Source organism: Fistularia commersonii, chromosome 9, assembly GCF_037954325.1.
Source record: "Fistularia commersonii isolate RoL2024-O1a breed Wild chromosome 9, RoL_Fcom_v1.0, whole genome shotgun sequence".
In the NCBI taxonomy this organism is placed as follows: domain Eukaryota; kingdom Metazoa; phylum Chordata; class Actinopteri; order Syngnathiformes; family Fistulariidae; genus Fistularia; species Fistularia commersonii.
This window is the reverse complement of record NC_141292.1, coordinates 6191606-6217989: the sequence shown is the minus strand read 5'-3', so window position 1 is coordinate 6217989 and position 26384 is coordinate 6191606. Positions and strand designations below refer to the sequence as shown.

The window sequence follows — 26384 nt, the reverse complement described above, 5'->3', positions numbered from 1 at the left end:
GACAACCATGCATGGGAACCAGACTTAACCTGACCTGACCGAACCAGACCGTCTGGTGTGGGTGAAAGTTCAGATAGTAAGTAAGTTGGACGAATAAAGATAGATAGAAAAAAAAAAATCTGCAGCATCTGCAGCCGTGCTAGGAATGCTTTGGGTCAGGGATGAATACGTGTTTAGTATATAAACAGGAGAAGCTGCAACTCTATTTGTAGTACTTCTGATGACCACTGGTCAATTTCGCCAATAGATTTGACTGAATTATGTCCGTCGTCGCTTCCCTTTTAGACCAGCTAGATTATTGTATGTATATGTTTGCGTTGGAGAAAAAAAACAAACAAACCAATATGATTCTAGTTCTCGTGATTGCATGCAGCACCGTTAATGAGGACCGTGCCAAGAGTAGGTTGGCTACTCGGGCATCATTAGTTCCTCTCAAAGTGTCATATAGGTCAAAACTGTGAATCCATCATTGAGCTGAGCAGTGAGACGCTTCAACCAAATGTAAGAAAAGTTGTCAGGGGGTATTATCATTTTCACCAGTGATCATGGACAAAGTGGTAATGGCACGGGGAATTGGACGATGGCGTGCTTGTGGCTTTATGTCTAACTAACTCAATACCGGTACACTGGCTATGAGAAAATGAGAACGGCTTACTTAGGGAGAAAGTAGATGGGGACTTGAGATGGGACAAAAGCCCTTTGGATATCAAATAAAAATAGAGCCACCTTTCTGTTTCGTATTAATCATTCTTTGCTTTTATGTTATTAATTTCACGAGTCGTCTCATTTTACGACAAGGAGCTTGTTGTCTCGTTTAGATCTATTTTGATGTCTTGTAGAGATTTTTTTTCCGTTTCAATTCCTTGCCCCATCCATTTCCATTTCATCACATCATTCTATTATATTGCACTTTTCAGATTGGGAAGCCGCTCCCATCTGTGATATATTCATTGGCTCACAGCCTCGTATCCATTTTAACCAATTAGAATATCGTGTCCGACTGCCAGCAGACTCAAAAACTTATGAGTTGAATTTCAATCTGCGGCAGGTGAATCAAGCCAGGGATGGAAGGACGCTGAGCTGGCGTAACGTTTGCCATGAAGTCTCGTGGTATGTGGGGTCAGTGTGTGAGAAATTGCAAGCATTCAAGCAAATTAATCACCCCAGAAAGCTCTGTAAACATGCATGGCTTGTACACATTTTTGCTGGTTGGCCTAGAATTGGATGATGCAATTGAGGACACTGTCACTGATCTGTTCTGGTATTTTTGAATATGAAGCTGAACCTGGGAGCCAATAAGATTAGTTGCCCTACAGTAACTTATTGCCTTGGCTCCCCCCGGAGATAATAAGATCAACCTCTCAGCGGTCCCGAAAGTTGTTTTATTAACCTGTTGCATCTTTTTTTTAACACGAAGAAGAACCAAGGTGACAAAACTACAAGCTGTTTTTCTCAGGGGGACTTTGCAAAGATACAATATATTTTATTTGGACTCTATCTTGCCTCGCCAGAAAGTAACCACTGTGTGGTCTGAATAAGCAAATGTTTGGTGAATAAGATAATCGGCTACTGGCTGTTACTCTTTTGCTTCCATTTTTGGACGGTATGGATCCACTCACCTTCCAGCACAGGTGACGCCTGCTCCACGAGAGCAAAACAATACAGAATCATTACCACTATTACGTAGTGTAGTTGTCACTAAAGTCACGTGAACGGCACTGATGTCTCATAGGTGAGTGTGTTGACAGCAACCCCTGTGACATGCTGAAAACTCATCTGCCAGATGGCTCAGGGGGAGGGCTTCAACCACGGAGCACTTTAATCAATCTGATTAAGGGGAAATGCTGCTTGTATTTTTAGCTACTCCATGGCAGGTCACTAGCCATTCATTGAATTTTGTTTCATTAGCTCTCATGTTTATCCCTTGACAAGATTTATAAACAGGAGGAACCAAAGTCAGAGTGAAGCAATCATTAGCTCTTTTCGCTAAATCTGTTCGTTTTTTTTCAAGTAACAATCTATCGGTATTTATCCAATGAACGTAATTTGTTATTCCGATTTTAAGGACTTTATTACCGACCTGGCAAATTAGGAGCAATCTTGGAAGATGTTTCCGAGGCAGGCGCACAAATTTCTCATCAGATGCTATTCAGTTACAAATGGTATTGTTGCGAGTCATGTTCCTCCCTCTAATATTCTGCTCCGAATATTGGATCAGTAGATCTTCATCAGGCTCTAATTCCATATAAAAAAAAATATATATATATATATAAAAAATAACCTCAAAGTTATGCAGTTGTGGTTATTGGTTGAATTTTGTGGCGACTGTCTAAAGGGCATCAATGTAGTCTGCTGAAATTTACTACTAAGCATGTCAATGGAATAAGGATTTTCATTCCTTGAGGTCCCCGTTATAAAAACACTAATGGCAGTATCATGGCAATAATAATGGTAGATAATCATTTTTCCAGTCTATTCTATTCTATTGTACTTGTTTTGTACATAATTAATGTTTTGATTTTATTTTTCATATGTTTTATCAATGAAGAGAGAGGACTGTTCATTTCCCATGTGTACAGAGAATTAACGATAAAAACCTTTAATACTAAAAAGAATTTTCCTCCATGCACCAGTAAGTCATACATAATTGGCGCACAAGATAATGTCGAATCAATCTTCATATAAGGGTTGTTGTTTGAGTCATTGTAAAGGCCTAAAAAGCAAAAATATTTCAACTGTCCCATCAGCCATTCATTTTTGTTCCTCCCCCAAGAAATATCTGCATGATAGTCACGCGTGTTATGTGGTGCAGTAAGAAATGCGTTCATCGTATTTACACACACACACACCCTGACAGAGTAGAGATGTGAACCCGCCTGGAACTCTGGGATTTGCGGCTGACTGAATTTGGCATGCCCTGGTCGCCATTTTTGTTTTTATCGTTGTGTTTGTCATAAATCCAAAGCTAAAGGAGCCAGAGTTCAACATGGTAGTGTGTGCAGAATTGAAAGCGGGCTGGCTGTGTGCGTGCTTGTGCGGATGCAGGTGCACACGCTCCACTGGGACCCTTGGGTGTTCCGCGGCAGATGTGTTTTTTTTCCTTATGTAGGACGAGGGGAGTTGTTCGGAAAATTTACCTCACATGTCTGTCTAAGAACGTCTATATTATTTTCATTGTATCATACTTCACAAATAACGGAGATAAAGACGGATTTTAAGTGCAGATGGTCATCGGATGGAATAGGTGGAGAAAGGTGTGCGGGGTGATAAAAGAGTACAAGCCTGGATAAAAGGAAAGGTGGAAACAGCCATGTTATTTCGTCTGAAGGCAGCAAAGATGAAGATGTGGAGGTTCTTTTGGGGAGCGAGGAAGTTGTAGAGGATCAGGAATGAGTCCATGAGAGGGACAGCATGTGTTGGATGTTCTGGAGCTAAAGTCCTACTGAGACATGTCTGTGGAGGCTCTCAGTCATCCAGGTCATGGTTAATTCTTGTACAAATCTTTTTCTCATGGCAACTGGATTTGATTTTTTTTCCTTGAAGATGTTACATCTCTCATCCAAGAGGCTTCTTTGGTTCTTCTTCGGAAGAAGAGTTTCACAAGAATCAGACAAACTGAATAGAAGGTCTGGCGTAAGACTGGTTGGGAGGTTCATGGATGGAAAGAAAGATGAGATGATGTTAGTCTTCTATGAGTAGAGGATGCTGAAGAGCAAGTTAGATGGAGGTAGATGTATGTCTATGGCGAACCCTGAAGGGAGCAACCAGAAGGAAAAGAAAAAGAAACTTCCCCAAAAAATTCTTAATGAAAGCCCATTGAGGGACATTCCAAAATGCCTGCCAAACATTTGAGCCTGTCGTCATTGAGCCTGCCAGTTTCTGGATTTCATTTTCCTTCATTCTTAAAATAGTTCCTGCTCAAGTGCACATTTGTTCAGCTCCTGCCCCAAACAACGCTTTTGCAGTTGGAAGCTGCTGCATGCACAGAATCCAAAATGATTTGGGATTTCTCTGCCCGGTTCAAAGCGGTTCGTTTGCGATTCAATGCACTCTTGCTTGCAATGATTCCCTCTGCTCCAGCTTGAGCCCTTCTCACTTGAGATAGCACTTCCTTTTTTTTTTGCCGGAACTCACAGGGTCGATCATTGCAGGAAGAAAAAGACAAAAAAAAAAAAGTGTGTGACAAGGAGCTAAATCTGCGAACAGACGTTTTATAGGCGTGCAGAAGCAGCTTGAATGCCAGGGTTTGGGAGAAGAATGCATATCGCTCCATCTGGATATAGAGGAGGTGGCACGGCGGCGCACTGGTTAGCGCTTCGGCCTCATAGCATGAAGGGCCCTGGTTCGATTACGATAAGGGGATTATATTGCTCAACATATTTTTAAAAATTAAAAAAAAAAAACCTTTTAGGCCGCTGTTGTTAACGTCGCAATGCTGTTTGGGTTGGGATGAAATGAGGTTGACTTGGGTGCAGTCCCATTCATTTTACTGTACGGTGATCCGTGCAACCCTTCCCATTGGAACCTGAGAGAGATGGGAGTGAGGAGGATAACACTGAAGACAGACGTCAGATGAGCTTCAAAATGAAGACAAACAAAGATGCAAAGAGTTAGCAAAAGTCGCTGTTGTGCGTGTGGCAACGGCATTGCTATGCTAACCGAGAGAGAGTGTCCGATGTAAGGAGCTCCGGTAGATGTATGAATTACTGTGCTGACCGAACGGTTGACCTGTCGTCAGCTTCCTCTGTGATCGTGCCGATGCCTGGTTTTTCTGCTACTTCTGCAGGAGCGGATTGTTCACGTCCTCGCAGGAGAACATCTAGCGTCTCCTGCTTGTGGTGTTTCTTCGAGCGGGGTTCAATTGTTTCCCAAGGACCTTTTGTATCCTTGTGAAAGAAAACCGTCGGCACTGCATTTGGTTTTAGTCACTGTTTAAAACTAGCAGCACCTGTGAGCTCTTTCGGCAGCTTAGCATGGTTAAATATGTCAAAAGCATCCGGAGAGGCACTGCGAAGATGCAGCTGCAGATCCTTAATACGTCCACAAGCTATTTCCCGCTCCCTTCTTCACTTCTTGTCTCTTGGAGAGCTGAGTAGATTAACATCAGTCCCTTTGTTTCTCTTGGACTGGAAATTGCATCAGAAAAACAGCAAAATGTGGCATTATTACCACTTTCATGCAAGTTAACATGAGCAAACTTGATACCTCATAGACCCATGCAATGCAAGTGAAAACAGTTGCGGCGCCTCTGGGTTACAATATTTCTTTTGTAATTGTCATTTAGTACGAGACGAACAGTCTAGCATATTTATGCATTCCCTTTAAACGCCAAGGAATACACAAGGAATCATCAAGCAATGCTAATTCCATTAGCCAGATGAAGAAGCAATACTCAACACCCTTGTACACCCTTGTTGAAATAAATTGAGATGCAGAATTTTAGTATGGCCCAAAGTGTTACAGAAAAGCACTCTCTTAAATAATGTGTACGTGTTTTCAGCCAATTGCAAGACTGTCGCGTCACTTTATTGTTAGATTTCAGTTTACTACGTCAGTAAATTAGAACTCTGAATCTTATTTTTACGAGAAGCACGGATGTGGCTGTGGACCCGATGACTGGGCATTTCTCACCCAATTCCCCATCGCTACCACTCCCAACCCTAGAAAATCATGTAAACCTTTATTCTTTCACTGAGAGCAATCAGAAAGACTTGCCCCAAGGGCTAGTTGTTTACCTCAAAGTGGGGGATGTGTGTGTGTGTGTGTGTGTGTGTGTGTGTGTGTGTGTGTGTGCGCATGCTTTCTGGCGTAATGGCCCCTGCTGCAGTCTCACAGACTTTAACTCTGTCCAAGTGATGGATATCAAAGGACATCAACATTGATTTCTGTCTGTTCTGACAAAGAGTCCGTTTCATCATCTTGAGGTGCAATTAAAAACAGTCTGTTTGAGAAAAGCATTTGCAATACCATCAACTCTTCTTTGTCTGTCCTTCTCCGTTTCTGTAAGTCCTAACATCTTTACGCTGCAACTGTCAACACAGGCTTTTTTTAATTCTTTCATCGGAACTGTTTTCCATAAAACATTGTGACGCGGTGTCACCATCTGCGGCACAAAATTGGCCGGGTAGCTGAAAAAGACACAATCCGGCGAGGATTCAACAGCCCGTGCAGCCAAAAAAAAAAAAAGTGAATGAGTAGGCAGCCTTATTCACCACTAGTTGGAGTGGTGGGCATCCAGAAAGACCCCCAGGCCAATAGTCAATCTCCCAAGACACAAATGGTGAAATTCTATTTCTAGCCTAAGTCACCCAAAAATGTCAGGACCCATTTTTTTGACCTACCTGAAGAAGGGCAACCGAAGTGGATGGAAATGATCGAATTTGAAAGAGGAGAATTAGAACAACATATATTCCAGAGCACCGTCGGGTGTGGCTAGATGGAGGATCGCTCTGGATAAACCTCACTGCTGTAAGGAGGAGCTTAGTTTAAATTCAGGGCGCATAATCACCTAACAGTGATTTCGTGTTATCCTAATGTTTGCATTTTCCATTTAAAAAGAGCTAAATTGATTTTTATCCAAACGTGCATGGATGAAAATGGCCCGTATCAGTATGCACATAATTACACACGGATATTTGCATGATGGGATACAATGAAGAGGCGGTGACTCGGCTGGGCCTGTTTTTAAAATCTTCGGAATGTGGTATGACGATGCCCTTGGGAAAGCCATCCGGCCACATCCAGCCATTACCGGTTTTATCTGGACATCATTAATCTTGAAATACTAATTCTTGATGCCCTCGAGAAAAAATGAACGGGAAGATATTTCACTCAGCTGTATTACTACAGTTTATAACAGTTCTCATTCCCCGCAGCGGCAAATCGATCTGTATTGTTTTTGGAGGACAATCTTGCTACGAGTCGCAGTCATCATTATGTCAGTGTATGAAATCTACCCGAAGTGGACACTGGCCATGATCTAATTTCACTTATGCTGGCAGTTTCCTACCTAGAGGGGTAAATCACGAAGCGGCCTGTATCGTCCAAAAGAACTAAGATCCGACGACAAACGGATTCGAAGACAAAATGAAAATCGGAAACGCAGAAATCTCATATAGTCGTGCAAACGGGAGCACGCTCATTATAACCAGCGAAAGTAGATTGACGCTTGCCGTTGAGGTGGCGGACATTGTATTTATCCCATGACATTCACACTTGGTGTGTTCCTTTTACTCCCATCCTCTCCCTCCTCACCCTTCCTCTCTCTCTCCATCGGCAGAAGTGTGACTGCCTGCTCAGTCTGGAAGCTTACTCGGCGGACCAGAAGCACCGCATGTGTCAGTGCTTGAAGGACAACATCGACAAGCAGCTCCAGCTTCACAGGAGGGAGCCCGCCGTTCCACAATACAAACAGGTACGGCGCACGGACACTTTTGTAGCATTTCCGATCGAATTTGGGACAGACGTGAACTACTTAACACATGGGCATGTGTGAATGCATATATTTTTGCACGCTCCCGTCACAGATGCTCAGTGAACGCCATATGCACTCTGGCACCAGCAATTATTCAGATGTTCCTCTCAGCCCCTCGCATCTATTTTAGCAAGTTTAAAGCTGTGTCTTATCCAGCGGAATCTGAATTGATTCTCTTCCCAAATGAAGTTCTGGGTCGAGTTGCAGTCTAAGCGACAATGGCCGGGAAAAAGAGTTTTGTGGCAATGCAGTCGTGGTGATTTGACCGGTGAAAAACTACTAGGTGGTGCATTTTCTAACGTCGAGGGCAATTTGAGTAACTTATTTGCCTGTGAATTTTTATTCAGTACTTAATAATCAAATTGGTTACATGTATTGTTGTTTTCAAGAAATATGACATGATTTAAAATATACAATAAATTATATAAATGATATAAATGCATAAATAAATATATTTACATATTTAAATATATAAACATAATGTATACATTTTATAAGATAAATAAACAATACAACTTTTTTATTTTCATTGTAAAATGTAATGTTGTGTTACTTCTATTGATCAACCCAAAGTACTTTGACTCAACTTTCTGTCCCATTACAGCATTTATTACATCAATATGCTGTCATATGTATTCGATAGTGATAGAAACTGTGATATGCTATGATATGTATTTATAATGCAACATAGCTTATGTTGATAGATGGATGGATAGATCCATGGAGAGAAAAATAAAGAGTGTTAGCATAATGGTCTCAGTGAACACATATATAAAATTAATTAATTATTAAATGTCTGTTATTTTAACAGATTATTATTATCTATTATTGTTCCCAACCACTATTTTTGTATTTTGCAAAATTCAACATTGTGGCGGATCTGGCTCACTGGTTTAGTTAAACTAACAAATAGAATTATATGACTCAACTGTGTGTGTTAATGTAGAGGAGAGAGTTGTCAATGAGATCTCATTGTATCTCATGCATGCAAGTCCAATGTTCATTCTCCTTTAGCTCAACAAAGTGGCTATTTAACACCTTGCATTGGGAATTCTCAAAATTCTTTTTTTCCACCGCAGAGGAAATTATTTGACCTGTGATATTTGTTAGCTATTTCATTGCTCGTCTATTTGTAAGGATTTCCAGAATATTGCCGGGATGATTTGCACCAAAAATATGTGGAGGTATGCCGAATATGCCAAGGAACTGGGGTTTCTTTCACTCATTACCACCACCAAAACAACCAGAATAGTTTTTAAAAGTAATAATAAAATAATCTATATATACCTAAGAAGGTGAGTATTTGAGTGTGATCTTTCAGTCATGTAATTTTGATAATGAAGAGCATAATTACTGCTATGCACAACAAAAGTTGGGTGAAGGTAAATGTGTGTGTGTGTGCATATATATATATATATATATGTATATACACACACACACACACGTATATTTGTACATATATGCAGATTTTGTATTGTCTGTATTGTATAATTTTTACTATGATTTCTAATACGTATTCTGGCTGTTTTAGCGACGGTAATGAGCCTGACAATGATGCTGCTTTCCTTGTAGCATGCAGCATTACTCCACGCATTTTGATGAAAATCAACCTGGAATTTCTGGGATTTCCGGGAATCGCTACAAGCAGTCGTCAAATAACATAACTAACAAATATAACATACATTTAACTTATATGTAGTATATATATATATATATATATATATATATATATATATACCTGATTTATGCCCTGAATCCAAGGGGAGCCCTGCCGGCTGGGTTCCGCTGAAAGGTGATTAAAAGGGATAAAAAGCCTTGTGTTCTGCACCTGTTACACATTAGTGCCTCATTTTATCCAGATATTAAAGAGACAAGCAGAGAAGGGCACACTGACAGTCTTTGATCCTTTTTTTTTTCCTCCCCTCATTGAATATTGATGCCTGTGTGTATACAGTAAATACATGTGATTTTGCTGTAATGATTCTCGGGGCACATTCAATATTTATACGTATAGATCGAGACCAGATTACACAGCGCAAGAAATTTGACTGATTTGGAGCAAAGATCCTGAATGTTTCCAGAAATATTATATGAGGTTCATGCATTTAAACACAATCCTTCACATAAAACACCTCCACATTATGAGTTTTCCCATGATAATGGCTAGTGCACGGGGCTGGTCACTGCAAAAACAATGGGCGCAGTTAATGATGCTGGTCTGCCTATTAATCCCCGTTAGCTCTCTCAATTAAGTCTATCCAGTTCGATAAAGCAATTTGCAAATCCGCTGCAATGCTCAATATTCTTAAAGATTGCACGGCGTTGCAAGCCCGCTCAGTCATGCTAATCGATGCGAGACAATCTCTGATGACCCAAACAATATCACGACAGACCACACAAAAGTTATTCTTTTTCCAATATTTATTTCATAACGCTCCCTCGAGAAGCGCTCCATCCTCTTTTTTTATTGTCTAAAATATATGCGGCAAATTTACACTGCATAAAGCGCCGTTGTTTCTGAAAGACTGTATCATAAGAATAAATGTAATAAAATCATTAATCATAGTGAGCGGTACCTGAAGGGAGCACCATCCATGCTCAGTGAAATCCAGCTTATCCTCCTTGGCCTTATGTCCACATTACATAGGCACTTAGGCAACCTTTACGCAAAGCTTTAAAAGCAACAGAGGTGAATCAATCTAAAAATGTGAATTAAACATGCCCTCGGGGGCTGAGGGTGCTAAAAGGAGAAACAACAAAACCTAAGAACTCTGTGTCTGACTAAGGGATTGCGATTTTCTAACCTTAAGCTAAATCAAAAACACTTTACATTAAATAGGATTCATTTAAAAAGTCAGTTGTGTGTTTTTTTTCCTTCTTTAAAATCTCTATCAGTTTAGCAAGATGTGTCAAATGTAGTGTTGAATCGTATCCTTTCAAAGCATTTTACACATTTTAATCCATTCATGCCTTCATTTTAGAGCGCCATTAACGTAGCCGAGATTTGCATCCAGCTTGTCCGGTCGCAAGATCAGCGTCGGCATCTGGAAGTTTAAAGCGGGAATAATGAGGCGGTTTCCTTATCTCTCAGGGAGATGCTTGAGCGGCAACATGAGGGACAGTTTATTTAGGTGTTTGAGAATCATTTAATGGCTGGACAGCCCCGAGACAAGTGGGTAAGAGATGAGAATGGATATCAAGCGCGTTGGGGTTGCGTTCATTTACCCTTGTCTGGGTGAAGTATTGGGGTTATTTAGGGTGCAGTTAACATGCCAGTTCCAATAAAGACCAAGAAAAACAATTGGAATACCAGTGCTGAAATGTGATTTTTGCCATTTTCAAGAAGTTCTGATCAAAATACCAAATATTAGTGAGTTTATCATATCGTTCACAAAGAGAGAGCGTTATTTTTTTTTTGTACTCTTGCCGCTGCTCGGTGGTACAATGTGTGTCATGACCCCGAGGAAGATGTCCGTCTCGCCTCGCTGTTATTCATCACCGTTCACTGTAATATCCGATTAAATCTCCACGGTGTCCCGAAGGCAAGGGGAAACATTTAATCATAACATTTAACGTTTAGACAAATTAGTTCACGTTTGATTGCATTTCTCCAGAGTACCTTAGAGGCAAATACTTTGTATTCAGTCAATCTCAAATGTGTGTAATTATAGAGGGATCTGGTTTTTGCAGTTGATATGGAGAAAGTGTCTGGACTCTTTCCATCCATGCAAAATTGTTTGATCTGTATTTATATTTCTCAAGCAAAGGAGAAAACTTTGTTGAGCTGAACCAAAGGGCGTTGGACCGTCGGCTGTAAACAATAACATGATCAAACAGCTGTGAACATTCATGCATTGAAAATGGCGACAAGCTGAACTTAATAAACTTGCTCCTTGATTTAACAGATGAGGCCAATAAAAGTGCATTTATGTCAATTGATGCTCTTTTAGAATTAAATTATGGTCAGCAGCTTATGAATGTATTATCTTTGAGGTTCATGATTAACTAAAGCAATAATTTAAACCTTAAACTACAATTTTATAAGAATACTGGTAACATTTGTTCACGTTAATGACAAATAATATTCATCAAAACATGTTTCTTATTCACCTTTGACAGTTTGCATGTTAGTTAGCGTCCCAAAGCACATTAATAAATGGCGGCGAACATGCAAACTCCACACAGAAAGGTCCCCCTGTCGTAATCGAACCAGGGTCCTTCATGCACTTGGTAATTTAATTTTCTATTTCATCGTATAGAAGATTAGCAAAATTACCCGTTGACCTATGTAGTTTTTCTTGATTTATCCCGTGCGTAACATTGGCTAAATCTACACGGAGCTGAAGCACACAGTTTACTTAAGTATCATGGCGCTGTCTGCAGTGAGTGCAGACTCCGCATATTGTCGGAGTCGCAGCCGTTGCATCCTCTCGTGTTACTTCATTTGTGCTTTTCCAGCAAACGGGGTTTCTCTACGACAGCGTCGATGTCAGCAGCAGCCAGATTTCCTCCCGTCCTTGAATGCTTTGAATCCTTCCCTTTGGAGGGAAAGAAAAAAGAAGAAGGTTTTGGACACAAGCCCTGTTCAACTTCAGATTCTCTAATCCTTCGCTCCCTCAGAGAGTGTGGCTTGATAAGTTCCCGGGTTTCTGTTCCGTCCGGAGCTTCACTGAAATTCAGCAGATGTTAAACAGAATTTTAGGCCATTTGTGATGTCTAACCTCAACTCACCTTTCAGGCTGTACATCCCCCTTTTTGGTGAAAAGAGTGAGGTTGACTGTTGATTTTATGAATAAGAATAAGAATAACTTTATTTATCCCGAAGGAAATTGTTGCGCCAGAGTTTCAAGTAAAACATTACAATAATAAATAATTGTAGAAAATTGTACAAACAGTAAAAAAAAAGGGGGGGGGATAAGAAATACAAATAAAACTATAAAGTGTCCAAGTAACAAGCACTTGGTATACTTACCAAGTGGTATACTTAGTATGCACGCACTTGGTATACTTTTTTAACATTTATATCCTCCTGATAAAATACAAGTATTGGTGGCGAAATGACAAAAACTTCATGTCCTATTTCATCCTTAAATCTTCTCTTCGGTCTTCCTCCAGGCCTTTTGCCCGGCAGTTCCTTTCTCAGCATCCTCCCACCGATATATTCCCGCTCCCTCCTCTGTACATGACCAAACCATCTCAGTTCGACTTTATCTCGTCTACCATTTCCTCAACGCCACTTTCTGTGAACCGCACAGCGTCACTGGTCTCGCCGCTGACACCTTTCATTCTGGCTGATGCTCTCACATTTGATAGCAGTCCACAACCTGATGGATTTTTAAATGATCGCCAGATGGCTTTGTTTCAGTGATGGCCATTTTGCCGCTTCGACAGAATAACAAGAACATTTGTAACTTTAGGGAAAAGATAATCCCCCCCCAGAGTGACTGAATGCTTTTAAAGTTAATGATACGATATCCCAATCTGTTTATCTTCTTCTCACCCTTTTGGCAAAAAGAGTATGCCAAAGTTGTGGTCCGTAGTATAAGCAGATGTAGCTCCATCTCCATCGGCGGGATGTGCGTGATGCGGTCTGAGGGCTAAAAGAAAATAAAGAAAAAGGTTGTAGATTGAAAAAGACTAAGATTTTACATCTTCATATTTAAATATTAGTGTTACTTTTGTAGGATTTGTCCAAAATCCCAACATACATTAAAAGCCAATGTTTAAATGCCAGGGGCTGAATCAAAGTAAGAGAAACGTGCTTTTTGGATAAACATTCACACGATAAGAATTTCTTTCATTTGGACCATTAAAAAGCAACAGTGTGCCAAAGAATCCAAATATTATGGTCTGACATTTGTTTTGGCTGGCCTTAGCCGCCTGCAGCACACTTCTAGCCTTTAATACATATACGCTGTAGTTGGAAATGACATTTCCCAAAGTCAAGCTACTACGCTGATGCTTTACTTTGTTCATAACCATTTATTTCTTTGCATATGACCCCTTTGCCATTTTTTCAGGGGGTAATGCATAGAAATTGTGCTTGGTGTAGCAGTCAGATCGGAAAGTTGGATTTTAAGCAAATACATCCGTTCGTTATTTGACATCGATGGGATTGTACAAATGTCGAGTTTCTATATTATATTATATCATTGAGCAGAAACAGCTTGTCAGTTGACGTGTGCTCCCGATATGTATACTGAAAATAACCCCCCGGGGGGAAGCATGGTGCTTGCAAAAATGACTTATAAACTGGAATTTCAGCACAGCTGGTTACTTAGAAATCGCAGCCGCGGTTCTTAACACGGTCAACATTTGATGAGCAGAAGCTGGCAGTCCTTTCCGAGTCAGGGGAGGGAGCGTGGATTTTCTACATGCAAGCATAACTCTGCTATAACCGGGGGAAAAAGGATTGTTGCAGCTAATGAACAAAGTGTGTCTACTGAGCTTTAGGAGGCATCTTGTTCTCTTCTCCTGCTCCGGCTGTCTCATTTCACATTCATGAGGATCTATTTTAACCGCTGAAGTGGTTGTAATAGAGCATTTATGTTTGGAGGAAGTGGCGACGGAAGACAACAACAACAACCTCCTCTGACTCTCTTTGACTCCCATGACATTCATTATGAATCAAGGGAATGTTTAGGAGTTCGGGGTAAACACCCATAAATGTGCGACCTTTCAGCAGAAAATATCACAACTGGGTCAATCGAATATTGCGGTAGCGTTGCATAATTACAAATTAATGCAGATTATAGAAGCAGAGCCGGTAGATAGTGAGCTACTAATTTATTTTTTCCCGATTAACGTGTAATTTATGAGGCTATTTGAGAAAAACACCTGGACTGTAAAAAACACCTGGAATTATCAAGGCCGGCTGGTGACCGGCATAAAACTAATATTCAGAGAAAACTGATTTGCTTCACTGGGCAGGCGAGCTGCTTAAGATTTGGCTTCACACAGGGCACGAGTGAATATTCACCAATTTAACAGATATTCTTGATATTCTCTGAGTATTGGAAAGGCTTTCACAGAATGGAGCGCTCTCATATGAGTCACAATCTGATTTTATAACACTATTTTGAAACTTTGAATAAAAACGACCAATACATATAGTTGACTGCTATCAATTATCAATGCCTGTTTTCATTGTAAATCTGCATTTAAATGGAAGTTTTTTTTTCTTAATTCATCTTATTTCTCTGTCTGTTTCACATCATGCTGGATATCTGGAATACAGTAGAACATTTGATACAGAGAAAAAAAAAATGTTTTATATTAATAAATAAATATATATAACCACCCTATACAATACCCAATAGAAATGAACATCACATAGAAATAAACATTTTTTTTTTCCAACCTTATCTGAAAAATAAAATATGTACTGTAAGTGAAAACATCTGAAACATTTGCTTTTGGCACAAGTCACATGATTAACTTGTCTTGCTGTCTCTTGCTCTCCGGCAGCAAACACTTTCCCCTTCATTGTCCCTAATTAGACACGGATGAATCCCATATCAGTCTCTGCGTTGCTTGTCTTTTCACACACACTCACACACACGCACACACACACACACACACACACTCCACACTATATTAGGGTTGCAATGTTTTTGAAAGTGTCACATGCAGACGGAACAGATGCGAACATGGGATACATCATTAAATATAGCATTATGCAGTGTGTGTCTCTAGAAGGATTTCGTAACAAGGCAATCTACTGATGAATTGACACATAATCTTTAAATAGATACAGACAATGGCACCAAAGTGAGGTGCAGATGTTGTTTCTCAGTCTTTTGCATTGCCTTTTTATCTTTATGCATTTTACAGAAACCAGGTCAAGCAGGGTCGCATCCTTGTATATGGAATTTCCACCTTTCAGATTGAGAAAATATTATTGTTTATCGCAGCCCAGAATTGGGATTTCATCTGTTACGTAACTCAGTCTATACAAGTTTAGGATGTTATAAGGACGTCATACAGGCAACACATAGGAGGGGTAACAACATTGTTTAAAGGGCTAAATCCTTTCTAAAGTCCCCTTATAATTTATTGATGATATTGATGGCAGCTAACCTGAATGCTTTCCTGACTGAGTCAGGTTCTTTTACCGCTGCGTTACGTAATCCAGTAAGGAGCGAATTTGCAAACATTCTCCTCAACTCATGTCCCTTTGCTTTGTCCCTTCATCCGTCTCATAAACAGATACACACACAAAATGTCATTGATTATTTTCTTTAACAGTTTTTTTGGAGTTCCTGTAAGATGACATTGTGTGAAAAAGATTTATATTCCAATAACCTGAGAAATACACACACACACACACACACACGCACACATACGCACACATACGCACACGTGCAGATGCACTGATCTCAGCAATGTTATTTACTGCTATGTAGGAATAATCCCCCCGTCCTCCTTTAAACATTATTGCTATTCCTTTGATGGAGTGCTGTTTAGTTTTATTTTAGCTCACCTTTAACTATTTATAACCTTGTTATGTAATGGCAATAATGGATCAGCACATGGTTCTGCATAGTTAAGAGCCATGTTGACTTGTACTCTCTCTCCATCTTAATAATGGATATTCTTTTTGATGAAGTGTAAGTTTTGCTCCCTTGCAACAGAGCGAGGGTAATAGTTTAATTTTCAACCAATGGGGTTTTTTCTTGATTCAGGGACATTTTGACATGCAAAAGTCTTTGTCAACATCTGCGGCTCCAGAAACGGCACATTGCAAAGCGTGTAAAAAACTGAAAAAAGGGCAGGAAAAAAAAGGCCGAAGGCGCAGGAGATTGGCGACTTCTACGATGCGGCTTAGATCCGCTTTGTCAAAAGTTTGATCGTCTCCATGTGAAATGTTAGAGCGTCGGAGCGCCCTGAGCCGCAGACGCAGAGGGAGGCCCCGGCAACTACTGGGCAAGTGACAATGTTCAAGATAGCTATTTAAGGGAGCCCATTGTATGGAAGCACATGACGCGATTAGACGGGGTCTGATGGATAGTTTAGATGGCTCCCCTCAGGTCTGACACGGACACGTGGTCAACAGTGCGCTTGTGTGTCTCTTATTGGGTTTGAAAGACACGGCCCCTTAACATCCCGCTCTTTGATAGGTTTTGATTCAATGCTTTGATTTGCAACAGAGCAACGTCTAAAAATAGCATCGGCAGAAGAAGGCAAGAGGGTAGAGAGAGTAAGAGCAAGAAAGAGAGAGAGAGAGGGGACACCACGCTTTGGTCTCCAGAGTTTCTTGTATTTAATCTTTTAGATTCCTTTGTGTTTTATTTAATGCAACATATTCCTCACAGTTCCTTCTCTCCCTCACACCTCGGTCTCACACTTACTCCATCATTCTTTTTAATCTCTCTGTCACCGAAAATCCCCTTTCGCTGACTTACTCGCTCTCTCTCCCCCCATTCTCTCCCCCGCTCACTGTCTCCTGCACACATGTTGGCATGTACGTTTATTATCCAGCCGGAGGAGAAGCTGGGAATACAGGCAAGGAACAGAACGAGGAGGAGAAAGGGAATACCGGCCATTCTAGAAAACATACTGGGATAAGAAAAAAAAACAAACAAACAAAAAAAAAAATCACACTGGATTAGCAGTTTGTATCAGTTCGTGCTGCACACTCGCTCCCTCACAGTGTGTGTGTTTGTGTGGAAGAGCTGTACGGCGATTCCTTGCCGTACTCTGGAGCACAACAATAACAAGACTCTGGAATGCTCATATGAGCAAACAAGCACAGTACATGTCCTGATGCCCGTATCCATGGTAATGTATTTGTTCTTGCTCTCCTTCTCCATCCGAAGGTCAAACCGGGAGATCTTCCAGGGGACCTTTTTAGCGGTGGATCCGACGTTAGCGGCGTTAAAGTCTCACTGCATGCAAATGTTTCTGTGGCTGTTGTGCAGGTGTGAGCGCCTCCCCTGCTGCAGCGTGGATGTGGATTTGCCGGATATCGTGATGTTTATTTCATTATTTTACTGCGTGCATACGGGGAACTTGTTTTTTCTTCACATTGTGAAGCAAAAAGCGAAGCGGTGGGCTTGTGATGGGAGGTTTTGGTCGTCGGAATTCCAGATGCTGGAAATTCCACAGCTTATCTCAGGTCGCCTCTGTTTCAGCTTGTCAAATAGGTATTTGTGCAACTGTCTGTCATGTACGCATCCATTTTAGGATTTAAGAAATTCCACCCCTGTATGCGAACACACTGGAAGGCCGACATATTCCTGCGTGTCCAATTGATAGACCGTATGTGACGTCTGTTTTGTTTTCGAAATGAAATGAGAAGCTTCTCCATGACATATGTAACTCCAGATCCAGACGTTAGAGTTCGCACCATGGAGGGTTAAAACGTCAACCACACTCCATCCTACGAAAAATGCATAGAAACATCAATTAAACCCGATTTCATGAAGCTTTGTTGCCTGTTTGTGACTTAAAAGTTTGGTGGCTCTTCACGTTCAATTGCTTTCTTTTTGTGACAATACGGAATTACCTCACGCTATGTTCTCACCAAAAAAGTACAAGAATATGTGTCATTTATTTGAGGATTCCATTCATATCTTTTCTTTTTGTGAATGGTCTCTGTTGCATCTACAATCCACTTCTAGTTGGATGACCTTCCGACCCGAGTCCCCGGGTCTCCTCTGCTGTCATCAGCCTCGACTCAACAAGGCCATTTCTCAGTTCCCCTTGGGTGGTTTGTAAAGTACATCCTGGTCTGCGTCGCACTGAGGCATTGTTCGTGGCAAAATGGTGCGCTGATGTCATCCACATCTAGCTTATTTTCCTAACCTATGACTCAGTGCTTACGGCGTGCAGACAACACGGTAACAAATACACAAGAGTGCTCTTGAGCTGGCTGCCATTGTTGGTTCACGCACGCAAACCCACCTGTAAAGAAATGCACAAATTGATTGTAAATATACACTTATACAGTTTTTCAATCAAGGCTATGATATCGCAACATTGAACGATGCAATGAACACACACCTTGGAAATGTGAGCAGACACTGTCTCTAAGTATTGAAAATATTAGTTTCCTCTTAGCATTTAAAGTTTTTTGGTGTGGTTTCTATTTTATACATAGTCGCGGAATGACCTTGGTGGCGCATTGTGTGTCCGTTGTGATGTTTACAATGTGACCATTGTGTGCTCTTTGCATCCTGTGGGATCCGGCTTCAGTGCCTTAATGTCTCCGCAAAGAAATGAAGGGGGCCGGCGCAAATGCGCCCGCGTATGTACACATGCGAGACAATGTTTGCAGAAACACACACACACACACACATATGCGCACACACACATATCACATCATGGTGTATTCACAGAGTTCATTATAGACCATTTAGAGCAGACACACACACATCGCACATATGCATGCATACGCTTCTCTCTGAGCGCTCACTGCTCATTTGTCTCTTCTCATTATCTGTATCTTAACCCTCTAGCCGTCCTCTCTCTCTCTCTCTCTCTCTCTCTCTCTCTGTCTTTCTCTCTTGCTCTCTCTCTCTCCTTTCACTTGTTTGTGCAGCTTGGGAGTCTACCTACTTAGCCTCTTGGGCATTGGCTCTATCTCTGTCTAAGTCTTTCCCCCTCTCTTTCTCTCTCTCTCCCTTTCTGCCTCTGCTTCTGCACAGTTGAGTTGGCCTGGCCCCCCACACACTCACAAAATCACACGCACCAGCCCGGCTCGCCGGCCACAAACACACTCACACACACCGGTTTAGCAGAGGAAGTAGGCCACTTTGACGGGGATGTGCGGAGCACCTCTATGTTCCTACAGCGGATTGTAAATCACAACTGCTTCCTTTTTACCAGGTAGGGTCTGTACATTCCTGCTTCCTTTCAGAATTGTATACCATTGTGTCCCGATGTGCGCGCATGTGTGACTCAGTGAGATATCGGATGCTTTTTTTTTTTTTTCTCCTTTTTTCTAATCTCGTGAGGAAAATATGGGTTGTAAGAGTTCACGAGGATAGTTTGAGTCGCCGATATTGTTTGGCTGCTGGGAGGCAGGGAGTGGTTTGGTCAGACAGACAGGGGAATAAGACGGAGAGATGGAGAGATAGATAGGAAAAAAAATGCAATAAATGTTTTTTTTTTTTTTTTGGAGCTGGGCATCATTATGGCGGACTCATGTGAGGCACAGTGGCTTTCTTTGTCATGTGCTTTCATCATTATTTAACTTTACTATTTTCCATTTTTTATTTCTGTTTCTTACCTTCTTTAGGTCTTCAATGCAAATCTGTCAACTTATCCCCCTCCAACACACACACACACACACACACACACACACACACACACACACACACTTACTCTGAGTGCTTACACTGAGATTGTCCCGGTAGTATCGGCCCTCGCTGAGGAGAGTTGTGCACAGGACATTCGTGTCACATATGGCTGCATTTGTTTCATTTCTCCACAATGTAAAAGCCCAACCAGACCCGGTGAGAGAGAAAGAGAGGGAGAGAGAGGAGTGATAGAGAGATAAGAATTAAAAGAACATAAACCATGTTTAACCCTGACTCAGTACAAGATACAAACTAGGGGTAATTTGCTTGTCTCTCTTCCTCATTAGGGAAAATTGTAGAATCATTCTGGTCTTCGCTGGAAAGACGGAGAGGAATTAAATTCAGGAGCACGTAATCTTGTGTTGCCTGTTGATACATAAACAACGTGACCGGCAGCACGCCGCTTAGCTGGTTGTAGCTTGGATTTGAATTCCACAAGAAGTTTGTTTTTCAGAGAAAAACTCAAATGCAAGTCCTTCCCTCTATCTTTTATTTGTCCATGATTAATGCCGGACGGTGATAATTGCCCGACACAGTCTGTATGCTTGCATTCTCTCTCTCTCTCTCTCACTCTCACTCTCTCTCACACACACACACACACACAAAGCATGATATTTATCATTGTCTCCGACATAGCTTGTCCTGGTGTCAACAAATGAGCCATTTGTTGTTGATCATAGCCTTGGGACAAAAAACAGCGCAACACAGATCATACACTTTTCTTACTGTTACGGAACACACAAACACACACACACTCACACAAAATGCATTTCTAGTGATGTCCAGCAGGGGAGCCGCTAGATGAAGGGAAACGCCTGTTTGGAATTACTGTAAAAACTCCTCAACTGTTACTTTAACGTGCGCTGTAGGTGTCGGATAACTCTTTTCCACAAACAGTGGTGTTGCCCTGTTTTCTATAGCTCATTATATCACTATGAAAGCATATTAAAAATATCCTGAGGCACATTTGTTTACCTAAAATGTTTAATGAGCTCCATGTTCAAAGCTTTATATCGTACCGTCACCATGGTGATTTCAATGTTTAAGTACTAAAAACTTAACATGGAAGTCAGTGCCCCGAAACCGTCTTACATAAAGCCTTTCCAACAGCGAGCCAATGTTCTGATTGACCCTTTTTTAGCCCAAAATAATATTTTGTTTTTTTTCTCCAAAACCCAAATACAACTTTGCAGCCTTTAACTTGCGGCAGATTATGCAATCACATGCGTCACCGCCTTGGAGCTGTGACTTACAGCGCTCGTAACTGAATAGGATCATTCAGTGATTGTTGCAATTAACTGCCAATAAAACCAATGAGACAAAGATTTATTGACCGGGAAATAAATATGAGGCAGTGCGGTGTCGTCACCCTGGGAGACAGTTATGGTGTTGTAGTTTTACAACCATTAACAACTTAATAAAAAACATCCATAAATAGTCCAACTCAGTTAGCCAGCTTGAGTCCATGTATCCGGCCTGATAGGACCTGTCGCTGCTCATCACACGAAACACAGTAATGAACAAAAGCAATGATTAAATCGATCAATTAAAGAATTAAAATGAAGACAAAAAAAAATCTTTTTTTCCCCACATTTCTGTTTTCAAACCTGTTTAAAATCTATTCAATCAAACCGTTGTATGATTTTCTAAGGTAGACTACCTAGTCTCGTCCGTCCCGTCGGCTCTCACCCTTATACATAACTTTCACCCATGACCAGGTTTGAGTGTACCGCAGATTTTATAAGACCCAATAAACAAAACAAAAAACAAAACCAAATATCCACTAAATAAGTAAATGTTTAAATGCAACTTTGTTTCATTCTATCAATTATGGTCCCATTGTTGTCAATGGTAATAGATAGGAAATTATAGTATGACATAGGGTGTGGCTACCATGAGATTGATGTGTGATGTGTGTATCCATGGAGATTCGCTGACTCTCTCTCACACACACACACACACACGCATGCACACACACACACACGCTTTTGATGGGGGCCTTTTCCATCATCTTCAGCCACCCGGCAACATGGGGCAAGGGCAAGTTGCGTCAATGACATTTTCTCTCTGAACTCTTCAGCGCCCATCAATAATGCCTTTGCATCTTTGGTCATCCCTTCACTCCTCATTCCTTCGCCACCACGGAAACTTGATTTATACAGAAAGGTTTTGCAGAAGTGGTTGGCTGCCATTTTGTACCTTTATCACACTTTAAGGACCAAAGACTTGCGCTCACAATGCAGGAAAGGCTGCCTCGCCAGCTCTCACTTGTGAATGACGATGGACTGCAATTACCATCTCCATGCATGAAGTCACTGACAAGTATTCCTGTCAAATATTGATGTGCTGAGCTGTCTCATGCGCTCCTGCTCAGGCCATAGCCGGAGAATATTCATGTAACTCTGCTATAATGGGATTCACAAATTGCCTTGTAATTATGCTCATATGAACACTGAGATAATGATGTCATTGTCCAGCGATAACCTTCCTGGTTCGTTTACTTCCCCTTTGACGCGCTTTGGTGAAAACTGTCAGTTTCATCTAATATTGTGACAATCATAATAGAAAATATTACTCGGCTAAGCCTCCAGTTTTGAAACGGTTTCAGTTAAGTTAAAAAATCTACCCTTTTCGTGGCCACGAATCATCTGCTTCTCGTCCCCTGGTTTTTATTTGATTTGCAAAACCACTTCCCGCATGTTTGTCTTTGTTTTTAATCATCTCTTCTTGGCGTCATCGAAATGGAAGGACCTGGCCGTTAAATGCCGATTACAGCCTCAATGCATCATCCCTCGGTCGAAAACTGAGGCACGGAGGGGGCCGGAGCATCGGCCTGCATTTGATGAGGCCATTCGGGGATTGATCGTCTATATGGTCGGGTCCCATAATAAGTTATCATTATTACCCAGAGCGGTAGTGGCTCTTCAGTCTTCTGACCGCAGCTTGTTGTGAACAGTGCATGACAAACAGGCTCTGATATATATTTATTTGGCGAACAAATCGACACGCAGGCAAACACGCTCCCTCCTGTCATTTATACAAGAATTGGGCTTCAAAGAGGCAACAATAATGAGATAATTATTGATCATATCAGACGGCGCATGACAGTGGTATGGGCACATACAACTTCAAATTAGCACACGAGATGCATTTGTCTGTATCCAACTCGTGACTTGGCTCGGGGCTAGCGCTTTTACTTCAAGCGAAATAGCAGCTTTCGGCTACATGTATACAAACTTTATGACGGATCAACCTTAGGAAAGACGTTGGAGGATGAATGTGTTGTTTATTTCGAAAAGCGTGTCTGAAAAATAATCTGTCCGGAGGCACATCGTCGCCGTGTAGTGTGAACTGAAAGCTCGCTGTAGGTGAGGCCACTTGAATTGAACGTGTTGACTGTTTACACCTTGCCTGGCATGAAATGGCGCGTTGGGAGTGTGTATGCAGGGCGTCGAACCGGCTTATCAGGAGCAACTTGTGGTTTCTGTGTCTTGTCAAGGGCACTTGGACAGGAGAACACGAGGTGTGAGCCGTCAAACCGCCCACACTGCAACAACCTTGGCTTGCCATGGCACAGCCGTCCTGCGTGACTTTTAATACCCCTGCCGACCAGCCAAAATACAAGGGGCGTGTCTATCGTAACTCGTACGAAAAAGGCACATATTAATGCACACAAGCGCAAAGGAAGTTGTCTGGCCATTTGACTGACCCGTTAGATACTAATTTTTTTTTCTTTTGCACACTAAAATTTAAAATGTTCATTCATTAAGTTTTTTCTTTATCGATGCTGCGCTCAAGGTGAGTGGTGAAGCCAATCCAAGCTGTCATTGGCCGACAGGGAGGGTTCCACCTGGAGCTGTTGCCGGTGGATAACATATACGCTCACAACAATTCAGCGTCACATTGACACATTGTATACAGACATACAACCGTTCGCCCTCTCATGCATGCATACGGGCAATTAAGGGTCTCCGATGATCCTCCTGTGGGTTTTTGACTGCGTGAGGAAACTGGAGAACCTGAAGGAAACCTACTCAGACACGGGGAGAACAAAAGGCTCCACACAGAAAACCCCCCCTGTGGGAATCCAACCAGGGACCTTCTTGCTATGAAGCAGATGCACTTACCGCCGTGCCATCCTGTAAAATATTCTATTGTGGCATTAACTATTGTGCAGGGTAGAATAGAATTCATTTTGCTTTTGTCATAGCGACACTTCTATGAAAATACGTGTTTTTTTTTTTTTTTTTCAACATGTTTTGTTTTTGATGGTATTATGATTGTAATAAATATTAATAATCCAAGGTAGATTTTGCAGTTGTGCTTTTGATACACTTTATTTACCGATTTAGTCTTAAACAATAAGTGTCCTGGTGTAACTGGCCAGCAACAGAGCAGGAATTATTATTCATTTATTCATGTGCCTACAGAACAGGGGTACAGATGCCCAGTTTCATTAGTTTTCTATTCATTATTCTGAAAAAATAAATAATCTTTTCCAGCCCAGGCAAATTAATGTGTCACACATGAATGTCTTTACATGTCTTTGAAAGAAATCAAACGGGGAGTCTAGATTAGAATTAAGAAAATGCATGAGACTGTTTTTGCTGGAATGACATGGAGACATCCTGTATCGCAGGAGATGAAGCGAGAGGGAGGGTCTGGTGCAGACGAGAAGGAGAACCTAAACCTTTGGTTTTGGCAGCTGACTGTTTTTTTTTGTTTTTTTTTTTGACACCAGAGTGCTGATTTAGTGGAGCTGGATTTATTGAAACTGGGGCAACGCTTGGCAAGAATTATGGCAGATACATTAAAATCTTATTACTAAACTCAGCTGATTGAAGGAGGAGGGCATGCTTTAAAGCATTGTCTTTCTTAAAAACGACAAGACAGGAAATTAAATAGAGAAAAAAGGGGAAGGATGAGATAAAGATGAAGGATGGCACCCTCAAATTGAGGAAAAAGGAGGGGCTGCGCAAAATCAAGATGACAGAGTTCAGAGGTGCATCTTTAGCTTTTGCAGAATGCACAGTGCAGCTGCTCCCCTGGGTGAGGTCATACATTGCCATGGTAACTATAGGACATAGTTCACATTATTGTCCCTGGGTGACCACCTCTTTTTGTCCGTGTGTGTTTGTGTGTTCTGAGATTCTGAAAATGTCCTTTTATCTTCCCTTTAGAAAACAATATTTTAGAGTATTTTGTATGATGGTCAGATCTTCTTCAGCCACGTTTATCTGTCTAACAAAGCAATAATGTGTCACCACCTATTCAGCGGGTCCTGCTTGAGGGTTCAGAATCCCAGTATTATGTGGGTTCCAGGACAGCTAGCACCTCGTCTATACTGTGTGCACAATTATTATGCAAGTGATCATTTTGACCATATCATCATTTTATCCATAATTCCCATCTCCAACATGTATAAACTTGAATGCTTATTGGATTTAATCCATATCAGTTGATGTATATTTGTGAAACGAGGGATGGTGTGGCCCAAAGAGATCAACACCCTTTATCAAGGTGTGCATAATTATTAGGCACATTTTTCTCCTCTGGAAAAATGGGCAAAAACTGACTCTGAAAGGAAGTCAAAAATTTTAAAGTCTTTCAGATGGATGCAGCACTCTCGAAATATCTAAGATATCGGGGCATGATCACGGAACCATCAAACGTTTTGTTGCAAATAGTCAAAAGGGTCACAGGAAAAATGTTGGGAAGAAAAGGCACAAATTAACCAGCAAAGATTAGAGAAGAATCAAACATGAAGCTATCAGGAACTCACTATCCTCCAGTGCTGCCATATTCCACAACTGCAACCTACCTGTAGAGTCAAGAAGCACGAGGTGTTCGGTTCTCAGCAACACGGCCAAAGTAAAAAAGCTGAAAAACCCGACCATCTTTGAGGTTGAAATGTCAAGAATGGGCCAAGAAATATCTGAAGACAGATTTTTCAAAGGTTTTGAGGACTGATGAGATGAGAGTGACTCTTGGCGGACCGGATGGATGGATGGGCCCGTGGTTGGATCAGTAACGGACACAGAGTTTCACTTTGACTCAGATGCCAGCAAGGTGGAGGTCGGGTACCGGTATAGGCAGGTATTATTACAGAGTTGGACGTTTTCATGTTGAAACTGGACTCAAAATCAACTCTAAGACCTTCTGGCGATTTTCAGAAGACTCTTTCTTCAAGCAGAGGTACAGGAAAAAGTATGTCCCTTCTTTTAAGAAGACTGATTTTTATGCAAGACGCTCCATCACATGCATCAAAATACTCCACTGTGAGGCCGCCAAGTAAAGGCCGTAAAGATGAAAACTAAACATGGCCCGCTTCCTTACCTGACTTAAACCCTTTTGAGAACTTTTGGGCCCTTCTCAAGCAGGAAATTTACAGTGAAGGTAAACAGTACAACTCTCTGAACAGTGTCTGGGTGGCTGTGGTTGCGCCTGCACAAAAAGTTGATTCTGACCAGATCAAGAAACTGACTGACTGTGAATGGAAGACTTAAGACTGTTATTGAAAAGAAGGGTGGCTATACTGGTCACTGAGGTTTTTTTTTTTTTAATTTATTTCAGAAATGTTTATTTGTATATTTTGAGTTTATTTATTA

The 26384-nt window shown here is 41.2% G+C and overlaps 1 protein-coding gene across 4 annotated transcripts in view; it reads left to right on the top strand.

Moving 5' to 3' along the window:
• Positions 1-26384, top strand: part of rgs3a (regulator of G protein signaling 3a) — a 156050-nt gene that overhangs the window by 84742 nt on the left and 44924 nt on the right. For all 4 annotated transcript variants that reach the window (XM_086152134.1, XM_086152135.1, XM_086152137.1 and 1 more), the window contains one exon: positions 7280-7414. In XM_086152134.1, the coding sequence (XP_086008260.1) occupies positions 7280-7414 (135 nt within the window). The remainder of the gene's footprint in view (positions 1-7279; positions 7415-26384) is intronic.